Consider the following 15,562-nt stretch of genomic DNA (forward strand, 5'->3'; position numbering starts at 1 on the left):
CACCACCATCGTATTTCTCATACTTGCAAAACCACTCTCTATGGGGAGTGAAGTGAAAGGATGCACCTGAGTCGATCAACCATGCCTCATGATCTACATGTGTACTTGAAGAAGCCAATTACACATCCCCACCTTCATCTGAGGTAGTTTTCGTCTCTACATAAGGAGCATCATCAGATCCCTTTCCTTTATCAGGAGCTTTAGATTTACAGTCCCTTTTGTAGTGCCCTTCCTTTCTACATTTCCAGCACACCACCTTTACAGGTTTTCCTGAAGACTTAGATCTCCCTCTAGATATAGATCTCCCACTCGATGACTTATTTTTGTTTCTGTCCTGGAACTATCCTCGTGCAGATAAGGCATCACCGTTCTGGCTACCTATTGATATAAGTAGACTATCCAAAGAATCTGGTAGAGAACACAACAAACTGATGCACTTATCTTCATTTGAAATTTTAATATCAACAGATACTAACTGACTTACCACAGTATTAAATGTATTCAGATGCTCTGTCACCTAGTCTCCATCTTTCATCCTCAGGTTATATAGCTTTTTCCATAGGAACAATTTATTCACTAGAGACTTAGATTGGTACAAAGTCCCTAACTTGTCCCTCAAAGCCTTCATCGTAGCTTCCCCTGAGACATTTAGCAATACTGAATCTGAGACACACAATCTTATTGTGCTCTTTGCTTTCCGATCCAACTTCTTCCATTCTTCAATGGAAACTCCCATTGGTTTAGTACCCAGATCTACAATGATCCACTGATATTTATCCACCAACAGATCCTCCATCTTGAGTTTCCACAACTCAAAACTCTAACCATTAAATTTCTCGATCTCTATCCTTCCATTGCTCGCCATCTTCTTTCACCACTAGAATCGATCTTGTAGATCTCCCACTGAACAGGGTCTATCATAGGCCCGAGCGAAACCCCTCAGTAACAAAGGTGTCCCCTTGAAGCCAAAATTGCTCCGATACCAAATGTAGGTTTTAACCCTGTACAAAAATTATATGCATATGAATTGTAAAACACATAAAATAAACAATAGTGAGAGCATAACACATAAAACACATACACACAGAGATTTTCCCCTGGATCCTAAAACTAGGACTACCAACTTGATTTTTCATTATGTTCCTTTCAATGTTATAATACATATTTATAGATGTCGAAGCATCCAATACCATGGACCGAAAAAACCATCGCGTCGAATACCATGGACCAAAAACCATTGCGTCCAAGAAAACATGTGCGTAAATCATGCACAAAACCATAGGTGGGTCCACCCAACCCAACATATGGTCCAAAATCCAAATTTTTTGGGGCGCTACCCCGGACCCCATAAAGTGGCATTACGGGTGCCCCTCAAACCCCCTGTTAACTATGTGAAAAGAATATAACACAAACCAACACAAGAAAAACATAAAATTACTCAAAAGGGTGCTATCAATAAGGATTGATGGAGGAAATAAGAAAAAAATATGCATCAATAATGAACTAAGGATGAGAGGACTATGCTATATCTACAAGGGACCTTGGGCCCTTAATCATTCATGTCCAGGTGATAAGAGGAAACAAGGGCAGGTCATGAAGATTCATCCATAGTTGATTTCACTGGTTTTTAGAAGAGAACCTATGAAGGATCCAAGCAGTCAAGTGCAATTGGTGAGCAACAACACCATGTTTTTTAGAGAAACTTATAGGACAGGTCGATGATAATCAATCAACTTGACAAAGTAAATCGGGAAAGGAAGGAGGGAATTCCTCCTGATGATGAGGTAGTTGAGTCTATAGATATCCAAGAGAACATGCATAAAGAGTATCGAAAATTAGGTATAGATAATAGTCCACCAATAGAGCCATGTTTGACAATCAAAGAGGGTGGAAAACTTATCCCCACATGTGAAAAAGGCCAGAAGAAGACATTCTAGGAGAACCAAATGAGCAGCCAATAATAATAAACCGACATGATGAGCGTGATCATGCAGGGTATCATGACAAATATAGTATGCATGATAAGCCATTTCTGGAGGGTCAAGCAAAGGTTCAAGTTAAAGTTGTGGTCATGGGGCGTCTGGTGCAGTCAAATATAGAGACATTCTGTAGGGCATGAGAATTTCTAGCAGAGGACTTTTGGTAAAGGATCATGCATTTCAAGACAGAACTTACGATGTTGAAGTAGAGAGTCGGGGTAGCCTGAGACATTGTCTTACAGAAAAATAGAAAATTTGAGGACCTCATAGTGGTATGTGTTGAATCAATGACACAGTTGTCTAGTGTTGAGGAACAACTCAAGTCCCTCACAAGGTAGGAAGAGGAGTACATTTGGGAGTTGCAAAGCAGCCCTATACAAGAGTACATATATAAGGCTTGCACCTCTACCAACCTGCCATTATACATTGGGGATAGTAAGGAAGAGTTATACAAATGGATCATGATGGGTGATCAGGTGGAGCAACATGAGTTGAGCATTAGGAAACATCAGCATGGTAGATTTATTCCATGTGCAGGGATTCATGCATTATATACTTCCCAAGAGATGGATTTATGAGAGATTATGAGTTGGAACTCTATTGATGGGATACTCTTAGCCAAGGGCATATTACAACTTGGGCCCTCAAACACAAGTAATGATGGAGGGCTGAGCTGGTGTCATAACCAACATGTCCAAGGACTTAGGTGGCATTCGGATCTAGGAGAATCCATTGGGGGTAGGATTGACCAAAGGATTGTTTTGGATTCAGGTATCGAAGGATCCATTCATGATCATTTAGAATGGAGGCATGGAATAACACATTGGGTTGTATGGGATCTTGGTATCAATATACAAATGCTTCTTTTCTGGATAGAAGTGGATTACCTGAGGGCAAACAATCTTTGGGCAAGAGGATTTGTAATATATATATATGGATATGGTCAAAGTGGATGGAATCTTCCCATGGTATTTAATGTGGCAGTTGCCCATGGCATTGGCCCATGGTAGTTGCCTTTGTTTTTCGAGGGAAAAGAATAAAATAAAGTCTCTAAAGAGTCAATCAAGCCTATAAAAGGGGATAGGAGAGTTATTTATCTATTTGGATTTTGATGTGAACTTGGCAAGGCTAGTTCTAGTTGATCCTAGGTATGAAAACCCATGGGAGTAATTTGTGTAGTGGATCCATATAGGATCTACGATTGTGCTTCAATATATTTAATTTATTTGTTGATGGGCAGCCATACATGCCAAGGCACGGACTTTAGTAGGTCTTGTGTGGGCATGTAATTTTGTTTCTATTTATTTACATAAAGAAGAGGCTGCATTCTTAGATCTTTATTGTGTTAGGTGTTTTTAGTGCAAGAATTTCATTAGAACACCTAGAGTGTACCATATCTCATTAAAATTTTGATGTTGGGATATTACACGATTCAATCATGCAATATTTGCATGTTAGTGGAGCCCTATAAGCCAAGTAGAATTTCTTCATGGTTTTTCTAATATTTTGACAAAATTATCACCATTCAACAATGGGGTTAAGTTCCATTGCAATTTATTCTTTTTAAATGAAATAGTCAATGAACACTACTTCCATAATTAAGGATAATTTGTATAAGTTCAAAATATAGATCCAAATATGCATATACCAAATAAATGGCTAACATGCATGCATATAAGCATAGTAGTTATATTTCTCATAATGCGTTTTTAATGGGGGATTAGCCAAAAAATATATTCCATCATTCCCAATATAGCTTCATCTACAATATCTAGTACGAAAGAAATAACCAAAATTGCTTCTCTAGAAGGCTTTAAGAAGACGAAAACTTCGAAAGGAAAGATAATTTCAAGAGGAGCGACTGCTTTTAGGAGTGATTCAATTATTGAATTGAGGCTTATGTGATCCATATCAAGTTTAAGAGAAATTCTTCGGTGTAAATCACAAGATAAATCATTTGTCGACGCGTTTCGCACCAACAAGTGTGGTTCATCATCAGGACAAGTTGAAGAAACAGATCCAGCTTAGCAAGTTAAATAGTCTGAGCAGAGACTCCAACTGCTATATTGACTAACGGCTAATTTTGAATTTAGGACCAGAGTCAAGATTTAATGGAAATTAGTTAAATTATGTGAATATATAAATATAAATTAATTTAAAAATTGTTAAAGGTTAGTTAAAAATTATAATTCGTTATTTAAATGGGACTTAAAGTGTGTGTGTATATATATATATATATACATATATATATATACAAAGGTTAGTTAGAAAGATAAGATTTTCCTTCGGAAGTATAGAGTTACATGTGATACCTAAATTCAATGCAAGATTACTTTATTATTAATAATAATTAAAAAGCATACCACATACACTAGATTTTCATATAACCACACTAGATTTTCCTTCCGATGTGATACCTAAATTCACATGCAAGATTATGGTAAAAGTCCACCAAAAAAAGAATTCACATGCAAGATTATGCTAAAGGGTCAGTGGGTCCCATGATAAAAGTAAAAGTTTTTGAACAGTCGCAAATACTAAATTCACATGCAAGATTATTGTAAAAGTCCACAAAAAAAGGAATTCACATGCAAGATTATGCTAAAAGGTCAGTGGGTCCCATGATAAAAGTAAAAGTTTTTGAACAGTAGCAAATACTAAAGAAACCATATTTATGATTAAACACTTCAATCCAAATTCCAAGAACACCAATAATTCAGGTTTGTTTATTTTTCAACTAATTAAATCATATTGGCAATGTTCAAAAACAACGCCTCACCAAACTCATTCCTGTGTTGGTGTACTATTTGTCACGACACAAATAGTACAGCGAATCAAATAGTATAGTGCTTTGTTGTAAAAAATTCTATTTTTTTTTGTTTTGGAGATGGATTTTTTTTTGTAGGATTTGAAATTTTGACAAAATGAATATAGTACTATGGATGATCTGAATCATAATTTTCTAATCAATAATCACAAAAAGTTTAAAATGTATCTTGTTCTTTAAAAACTAAAAATATTTACATTTTTCACTCTAATAATAACAGATTAAAAAAAAAAAAATCCGCCCCAAGCAAAATAACTCTACCCCTTTGGGCGTGAAGAAATCCAAGAAGAAGAATAACTCGCCTGCCCATCTGTGCGAATAAATCTTAGTTACATCAGTAAACTAAACATAACATTAATGTATGCTTATTTTAACTTTGGTATTAATCAGAATACTAAAATATAATTAATAATTAAACAAAACCTTTAAAAAATTTTAACAATATAATTACGGGCCAATTACTCTCTTCTCAAGCATGGGTACCGCTCCCGGATATTGGAGAGCAAGTACGAAACGCTTCAAAACAGTTGGATATTTTTGTAAGTAAGTTGGAGGTTTCTGGGAAGGTCCCTGTACAGAAATTGAAATATCACAATTAATATTTTATCATTTTAACTAGCCATAATACTATGCCTAATTTGATGGCAAATTTCAAAATTTGATCGAACAAAATTAAATAAACTTAAATAATTGTAAAAATTCAAACAATTTTGAATAGCCAAAAATTGTAGACAATTAAATTACGCTTTACTATAGAAGTTATCTATTATTGTAATTCATTGATCCGTGAGAAAACTATGTCGGGGAGCCTATTCTGAAGACGTTGATGCAAAGCCAAACATTTGAACTCGTGAACAAAGGCAAAAAAATATATGAGTGGGGGTCGCGTCCGCATTGGGCGGCCCGCCCCGTAATCCCCGCGCGGTGTACTGACATACAAGGTCTTGTTTTGGGTGGTACCGCTTGGGGGCCGCCCACGTGGGCCTCGCCGGTCCCCTATGAAATGTTTTAGCGCGTAATATGACAGGGTGGAGGACGTTGGGGCGTGGGCCCGCTCACCTCATATGTGGGCAGCGAGAACTGAAAAGGAGTTGTCTTTAGTGCGATTTTTTGGAGATTCAGGTGACGGAATCCGGCTGAAAAAATTGAGGTTAAATCTTGATTTTTATTATTTAAAATGGTTTTTTAAGTGAATATTTGGATTCAACACCCTGAAAAACCCCTGGGACGATTTGATTGTGCAAAAATTACCTATCAATCTTGCGATTTCAATAAATTGCTGCCGGATTTTAGAGAAATTTGACCGGAAAAACCCACCGGAAAACCTTCCAAAAATTCTCACTAAAGACTACACCGAACTGAAAATGACATGCCGCTCTTGTCAAATATTTTCCCTGGAGTTGTGGAAAAACTGATTGGCCTAATTATAAATGTCTTCAAATATTTTCCCTGGAGTTGTGGAAAAACTAATTGCTCTAATTATGAATATCTTTATGTCTCTGTATGAAATGTTTTGGCGCATAATATGACATGGGCCCGCCCACCCCATATGCGCGCAGGGAGAACTGAAAATGACATGCCGCTCTCGTCAAATATTTTCCCTGGAGTTGTGGAAAAAATAATTGCCCTGATTATTGAAGTCTTTATCTCTTTATGTCTCTGTACCGCGGAGCTGAAGATTTCGCGGAAAAACAACTCAGTCTTAATTATTGAAGTCTGTATGTGTGGGAAACTATTGAAGTCTGTATGTGTGGGGAAACTGAAGGTAGCGTGGCAATTCTATTGAAATAAATTTTCAAAAACTTATTAAAAAAAAACAACATTTATAAAACAAGATTACCAAAATTTATTTTACATAAACAAATTTATTATTATCTTACATTAAAAAAATCTTATTATTAATAATAATTAAAAAATATACCACACATATATTTCTTTCCGAGTACAAAATTACATGTGATACCTAAATTCAATACAAGATTACCCTATTATTAATAATAATTAGAAAGTATACCACAGATTTTCATATAACTATACTAGATTTTCCTTCCAAAATATAAAATGACATGTGATACCTAAATTCACATGGTAAAAGTCCACCCAAAAAAAGTTGCTTACAAGATTATGCTAAAAGGTCAATGGGTCCCATGATAATAGTAAAAGTTTTTAACAATCACACATATTAAAGAAATCACATTTATGATTAAACACTTCAATCTCAAAAAGAATAACTCGTCTGCCCAACAGGGCGTCCACAATATGTAATCCTCGTGACGCTGGTCTTTGCATGATTGATGATGTCATTCATGTAAATTTAATACATGAGAACTTCAAAACTTGACCCTGGTTGGGAATGTAGATGGTTTTCAAATCCGAGTTTGGAGTTCGCCTACTTCTATATAAGGCAGGCTATGCAATCGTATTTCTCACCTCTTGCTTATGGAATTTGCCCTACTCCAGTTCTAGGTATGGTTGTATATTTCTGATCTGTGAGATATCTTTGATTTGCTCATATTCTATGTCCACCTTATGTATTGTTCAACTGAAGCCGTTTTTATTGCAGAAGTGGGAATCTTGTTGCCTTCGAAGGCGTTCCAGTTTCAATAGCTGTGGGAATCATGTCGCCAAACCCGAAACATCCGAGCGGACATCCGAGCGGCCAGAGTAGCAAGAGCAACCCTAGCGGCCAGAGTAGCAAGAGCAACCCTAGCGGCCAGAGTAGCAAGAGCAACCCTAAGAACAACATGACGCACAGCGCCAATTGCATGAACAATCCCGTCGTCGGCGACGATAACCACAGCACGTACACCATGAACCGAGACAAACCATATGCCGGCAGCAGCCAGAGCGGGAGCGCGGAAAGGTAGAGCAACTTATGACAACTTAACTAGAGCAACTTATACTAAGTGGCTTTTGTTTTCCTCTCTGAAATTTATGCTTCGCTTTTGCTCCACTACTGCACTATATGCACAGATATGTCATCGTTAATAATTTTGGCATTAAATATGTCATGAATTTCTTTTCCTGAGGGTTAATTACATTGTTATTGCATTGCAGGTATTGAAAAGAATAAATGCAGTCCAAGATTATCTGTTTATCTAAGACTGACTATGTGTTGATATATAGTTAGTTTAGAGTCAAATAGTCTACTTATAAGGCATTCCCATATCAATTCAAGGTTTTGGTTAAGTACATTATTATGGCATGAATAAATGCAGTGGAACATTATCTGTTTATCTAAGACTCACTATGTGTTGATATATAGTTAGTTTAGAGCCAAATACTCTATTTACTTATAAATAGAAGAAGATGGACGCTGGTATATTGTAATTCTGATTTATGTATGAGCAAAACCTACCTGAGTGGTTACTTTGTTTTAATGATTTTATGGTAGGGTGGTGATATCTCCTAATAAGTAGTTAATTGAATAATTAATTAAATAAACTAATTAAATAAAAAATTATCAATCAAAATTAAATTTAATGTATATATTCATTTAAATGTATCTAATTAAATTTAAGTGTACCTATTGTTACATATTTATAGATATTTATGTGATATCTTGCTTCATATTTCAGTACATGCAGTTAAATATTTCTTCAGTGTAGTATATGCACAAATATGTCATGGTTCATGATTTTGCTTTCTTTTTGGTCTACACAAAGGCGTCTTTTCTTTTGGTTTTGGTTAAGTACATTATTTTTGCATGGTAGGTATGGGAAAAAATAAATGGAGTACAAGATTATTGGTTTATCTAGGACTGACTATTTGTTGATATACAGTACACTACTACATAAAGGAGGGTTTTCAGACAATATTTGAGACAATTTTTGGGTAAATTGACAAAAAAAAATTGTGTATTGTCTTAAATATTGTCTTTAAGTGGGTGTCTCAAAAACTATTTTCTTAAAGATTATTGCTTTAAAAAATAGTGTCTTAAATATTATTGCCTTAAAAAATATTGTCTTAAAATGTATTGTTTTAAATATTATTATCTTAAAAAATATTGTTTCTATAAAGAGAGTATATAAAACAACCATTTTTGTCTCACTAGAGACAATTTCATTTTTGTCTCTCTAAGGACAACACTTGGATTAGAGACAATATGTCTTTAATACTAGCTATTGTCTCTCTAGAGACCATAAAAAATTTATTTAAAGATCACTTTTGTCTCTTTAGAGACAATATAAAACAATGAATCCAAACCAAAAATATCTCACCATTGAAATATATTGATATAAAAAACATTTAATTAAAATTGAACTACAAAATCATTGATTAATTCATGTTACCTCCTAAAGCAAATGCTCTTCCATTGAGCTAGCACACTCTAAAAGGTTATGTGAAGAGTTATGCCAATCCTTAAAATTACATTTATTGTCATTGATTTTGAATTAAAGAAAAAAGATAAAAGATAAAAATTAAAAACTAACAACAAACCCAAACACCAAACCAAGTGAAGAGTTATGGCAATCGTTAAAATTACATTTATAGTAGTTGATTTTAAATTAAAGAAAGAAGATAAAAATTAAAAACTATGAACAAACCCAAACACCAAACCCAAATTGCTTGTGGAAGCTCTGAAATTTGTGACCAAGGCACTAGTGTCTTTGCACACCCTTTTGTTTATGCACAGGGATCTCAGGTGGGATAACATGATGAAGAACATTGAATCAGATGAGTGGTTTATAAAAGATTTTGAGGATGCCATTGGTGCACCTCGGATCATAATCTTAGTGGCTTGAACCATGCTCGAGATGTCTAGGGGTGTTCATGGGGTTAAAGTTGATGTGTGGAGTACTCGACACCTTATCAGGACAAGTGAGCTAAATATGTTTGAGTTGTTGAGGAATTTATAGAATAGATGCTTGGAACAAGACCCAGATCAGAGGCCTTCTGCTACAAATTGCTATCATCACCTTCTTTAGTTGCAGTATTCCCACTGAGATTAGATATTTTCAACCATGGTCAATTCTCATTATTACTATTCATAGGATCCAGAATCACATGATTATTGAATGTTGTATTATGAGAAAATTTGATATATCTAATGAAGAACTTGTTTCAGATTGTACACAAGGAAGACACCCCTTCCTAGAATGCCATTAGTTCACAGTGGCGTTCTCATGTAAACATGCTGCATTTTTCATAACATTAAGCTGCTTATCATAACCTTGTCACTCGATTCTAATGGAAATAAGCATATTTCGATGGTGTTCCCTAATAGGGGGATTTTAAAAAATGGGTGTTCTGATTTGTAACTTTGATATAATTCGATTTTTAATTCCATGAACTGTATGCTTATTCTATTATACAGTTTGGTGTATGCCACGCTAGAGAAATTGAAACAACAACTCTCGCCCTTTTTTTCATTCAAATAAATTATATATAAAGAAAGCTTTATTTTTTTAAGGTTTATGGTGAAGGGCGGATGATATTTAATGCTTAGCGTATCAAATAGTGTTGAATGTTAAAGACACTGTAGTGAAATGCAAAGCACAAAGAAGCACAGATGATATTTAATGCTCAGTGTATCAAACAATAATGAATGTTAAAGATCCTGTAGTGAACTACAAAGCATAAAAAATAATTGATGACTCAATTATCCATAATACCCAAGTGTAGCTTAGCCATGTAGAAGGCCCCACACAGTTTGATGTCATATAATAGCTAAAAAAAATAATAAACTGAATGACTTGAATACAAACATCTCATGTAAGACTAGTGATAGAACAACCGAGAGTGCAAGTGGACATTTTCAATTCATTTAGAGACCGATTTCTGCAGTCTCATGAAAGAAAAAAGTTTTGCAGTTGGCCCCCATTTCTAACATTCAACATCATTGGAGATGAATAGCCAAAAGAGAGCAGCTCAATGCACCCTTTAAAAATTTCACTTTTTTTCCATTTTTCTCCATGCTCAATTGAAAAAATGATTCATCACCACGGCCACACCAAAATCTCACTGTCTCAATCCACTCCAAACTTATCTCATCAACTACACAGGTTTACACACATATGCATCTTATGATAGAAGAGAAAAAGGCTATGCTAGGTACTGGAAACTTTAGATTCAATCTCAGAGAGAAAAAGTAGAAGGAAAAAATTAAATCCATAGCTACAACATCGCTATATAAGTGGGGAAAGGGAAAACAAAAGTGATACAATGAATCTAGTTCTTCCTAAATTGAATGAAACTATGAAATTACAAATATGTAATGTAGGAATACTCTGATTGTCATGCACAATCCAACTTGCACTCTATCCACTACTTCCTCGAGGAAAGCTTTCTAGCAACTAATAAAAAGACAAATGTAAGAATAAGCCAACTGTAAACAACCATATAGGTAAGGCAGGTCTACCCTTCCCTAAGGGTAGGTGCCTAATAGAATTGTGAGCTTTTTCCATTAAGTCCATCAACCTTGTTAGATCCTTTGGGGGCAGTGACTATGCCGAGAGTACCCTAGGTGACCAGGCCACTATGACCTTATCATAAACATGCAAAGTGTAATTGAGACCAAAAGGGATTTAGGAGTGCGGCATACTACGTTGAGAGAGCCTTAGGTCACTAGGTCATTATGAACCTAATCGTAAATAGGCAAACTGTAACTGATCAAGAATTATCACACAAAATATTACATTTGTTTAACCCCGACGCCCAAACAATAAATGGATATGGAAAAAAAACTGAAATAAGTAATTTGAGGATGTTCTAGTTTCAATTATTCCTTGAAATAATTTGCTCAACACTATTGGAAAAACAATATATGTAAACCAATCAAAATTTCCATATCCAAAAGACTGAAAGAATATGAAGATGAAGTGTGAGTTTACTGAAAAAACCACTCTTTTCCTCAAACCCCGTCTTAATGGTTGTAACAAATCATTCTCAAGCAGCCCACGGAAAAGAAAAAATTCAATCAGTCCACAAATGCACCACTAAATCAAAAAATTAATACATAGAGAATGGAATGGGCAAAATGTTTTAAAAAAAGATAAGAAAGAAACCAATTTAAAAATAAATAAATAAAATAAAATAACCCCCAAAAGCAATTTTTAGAGTGCATGAGAACTTACCTTCTCAAGCTCATCCTAAATTTCCTGCAGCTTTTCAATGGAGAGTACAAGCTCACCATCTATGTGCTCTTCCTCTTCCCCTTTTGATCTCTTGGACTTGTCCATCTTGCAGAGTCCTTCTGACCCAAAAGTCCTAAAAGTCCAACAGAGTCGAAGGCGCAGGCAGAGTGGTGGAGAGGGAATGGTCCTAGCATTCATTATTACCTCCAAAAACGTTGCACGCTCCATCTTACCATCATCAATGAAGAAAACTTCCAAAGCTTAAAATTTAGATCCTATCATTCATTATTACGTCTAGAAATGTTGCATGCTCCATCCTGCCATCCTCAGTGAATAAAACTTCAAATGAAATATTATCATTAAAATACCAAACAAGTTGTTGATTATTTGTTACTTCCACCTACAAATGAGCATTTTCCAGTCGAGGAGATATGTTTTGAAATAGTACCATTGGTTGTAGTGTGTGTGCTGAGATACCAGGCTGCAATGGTGGAACCTAATTTACCAGGAACGAAACTTAGGAAAATGACTCAAAATAGATGTGCATCTACATCCTATTAAACTAGCAATATTTACAGTAAATAGACCTAACATCTTAACTATTTTCACATTTTATGAAGTGCACCTATAGAGGTCCAGCAGCTGCAAGACCAAAAGAGTTATTCTAAAGCTTCAAGCTATAAAAAATTTGACCATCGCACCATCTAAGTTTCCCATTGATACGAAGGCCTTGACATACTGATGATGCAAGTAAAATAGCCAATGGAGGCCTGCACAAAGAATTAACCAAATATCACAGGTTGCTTTAATGAGGTTGACACTTATCATAGTAAATACGATTCACATCTAACAACAATAAAGCTAATTTTTTCCATTTGTTATTTAAAAAAATGAAATGGAATTGACTATCTAATACCCACCCAAAGCCTACTACTCACTAATCTCTAGGGACAAGTGCATTTCCTAAACCTATCAAATAACCAAGAAGATCTAGGACAGGAGGTGGAGTTGCTGCGATGGGTACTACTTTTGATTGAACATTGGGACCTTTGGCAGGTGAAACATTGATTTCTATCTCAGTGGGTGATAATTCTTCATATGGAAGGTAACAATTTACTTGCAAGTTTGGAGGTAACAAGGTACATTGGTAAGTAACAACGTACAAGGTACATATGGAAAGACATATGGGAGGTAACCTGTAAAATCATAAAAAGTGCTTAGAAGAATATATGTGTCCTCTAACTTCTCAACAACATCAAGGAAAGACTTAATTTCAAAAATAAATTCTTTAATGATCTTTGTACCTATTACTTACCACTTCAAATAGAAGTGTTGAGCGTGACAACTGCCAAAAAAACATATTATTATTAGACATATTGGAAGTAAACTTCTTGAACTAAGCATAAAATATAATACTTATACTAGAAAAACCTATAAAAATGAAAACATCTCAAACAATGACAGATGAACTTAAGCCTTTTCATTGAAATAACTTACCACTTCTTTGGTATCCATTTTAGAATCCAAACTAAATCCTAAAACTTAGAAGACTGGCCATTCTTGAACTTCTTTCCTTCCCATTCTCAAGCTTAAAATGGTGATCCCCATGCTTATGATCATAGGGCATAATAGAAATGGCATCCAATAATCCAGATAATGCCATCAGCTGCAAATCCTTCTATGCTAAGTATTTATTGTAGCTTTTATGGAGGATATAGAGCTTGTACCATGCATAAGAATGATACAAATGACTTTCTAATATCTAAAATATCTTTGTTAACTTTGAATAGTAGATTGTCGTCATTTGAGGTTTAGGAATATTCTTGACCATACATAAGGCCATGAATATCTTCTATAGAGTGAAAAGCTTCCTACATATCATATGCCATCTATCATAAGAAATAGTATAAGGAAAAAAACTATTAAAAATAAAAATAATTTAGCTCATAGACTCTATAGTAGGTTCATGAAATTTCACTCAACCCAAAGCTTCCTCTGCAATAGGGTATTCTCGAATAATTAATTCCTACAAGTTCAAACTATATCAACCTTCCCATCTAGACAAATATAATCCTATATCTAATTCAATAGATAACATTTTAGATTTCTACCACCCATTCGATAGTGATAACTTCTTAAAGGTGTGCTGAAAATCTACTCAACATGACATCATAACTATTTACATCATGGGCAATATAGGTAAACACCCAACCAAAGATAAATGGTTTCTAGAATATGATTTTTCTACACATTTCCCTCATCCCATTTCACAGTGGCAACCAACAATCCAGATGATGCCAGCAAATCCTTCTATGCTAAGTATTTATCATAGGTTTTCTGGAGTATATAGAGCTTGTAACATGCATAAGCATGATACAAATGACTTTCTAATATCCAAAATATCTTTGTTAACTTTGAATAGCACATTGTTGTCATTTGAGGTTTAGGAATCTTCTTGACCATACACAAGGCCATGAATATCTTCTATAGAGTGAAAAGCTTCCTACATATCATATGCCATCCGTCATAAGAAATAGTATAAGGCAAAAACATATTAAAAATAGAAAATTTAGCTCGCATATTCTACAGTAGGTTCATCAACTTTCATTCAACCCAAAGCTTCCTCTGCAATAGGGTATTCTCCAATAATTAATTCCTAGAAGCTCAAACTATATCAACCTTCCCATCTAGACAAATATAATCCTATATCTAATTCAATCGATGACATTTTAAATTTCTAGCCCCCATTCGATGATGATACCTTCTTAAAGGTGTGCCAAAAATCTACTCAACATGACATTTATAACTATTTACATCATGGGCAATATGGATAAACTCCCAACCAAAGATAAATGTGTTGTGACTTTTTCCCATAAGCATTTATTAGCATACCCTTTTTAGTTGAGAGAAGATCCTTTTGATAGTGGGATACAATCTTTAGTTCTTGTGAGGGCATCCAAAAATCACCCTTGGATAATTGACTACTAGCATCTTTACAATAGTTTTTGCTCACTGAGTTGATACTTGTCTTAGTGGAGCTTTCCTTGAGGGTATTTTTCCCAACACTTTGCCTTAAGGTAAAAGCGTGTATGCATTGTTGTATGTAATCTTGATCTTCCATATTATCAATACAAGGAGATACAGATCTGCCATTTGAATATGCAATAAGTGTGAAATCAGATAGCTCAAACTATTCACACTTTGTGTTTTCATCGAAGTTGGCTGATGTTGCATGTTCTTCATCAGAATTTGTCCACATTTGTCCATACTGTTGTACTTTCTTTTTCTACAGTACAACTTTTATCCACACTGGCCCCTGAATGTGATTTCTTCTCATTCATTTCTTCAACCTTATCCTCATTATACATCATATTGGACAATCATCATTCTAGTATAGAAAAACCTCTGGATGTTATTGGTGAATAATTATAGTTAACGGGTTCTCATGTAATGATTCCCAATACCAATGGAACAACATATAATTTGAATCACTCAAGTAATGAATCTCAATTTAACAACATTATAATATAATTACATTCTACCATAAATACACATCAAGAATGCTTTGCCTCATAGATTTCAACACCCATGTATTTGATGGATTTATGGGAATGAAGGGAAATGAGAAAGTCAATGATCTCCTGCAATTATGGATGACCTTGTCTAGTAACCATGGCCTC

General features: G+C 34.9%; 1 protein-coding gene across 1 annotated transcript; it reads left to right on the plus strand.

The window, feature by feature from the left end:
* The first annotated feature begins 7,136 nt into the window (after window positions 1-7,136).
* LOC149213171 (uncharacterized) lies at window positions 7,137-8,186 on the plus strand. The gene is made up of 3 exons (XM_089390729.1): window positions 7,137-7,272; window positions 7,370-7,669; window positions 7,864-8,186. Exons 1-3 carry the CDS (start codon window positions 7,166-7,168, stop codon window positions 7,868-7,870), a joined length of 414 nt encoding a protein of 137 aa, XP_089246855.1. The 5' UTR covers window positions 7,137-7,165; the 3' UTR covers window positions 7,871-8,186.
* The last annotated feature ends 7,376 nt before the right edge of the window (window positions 8,187-15,562 follow it).

The sequence above is a fragment of the Pinus tabuliformis genome, chromosome 1_1, assembly GCF_031772625.1.
Source record: "Pinus tabuliformis cultivar Carrire ecotype Pingquan chromosome 1_1, CPIR1, whole genome shotgun sequence".
NCBI lineage: Eukaryota > Viridiplantae > Streptophyta > Pinopsida > Pinales > Pinaceae > Pinus > Pinus tabuliformis.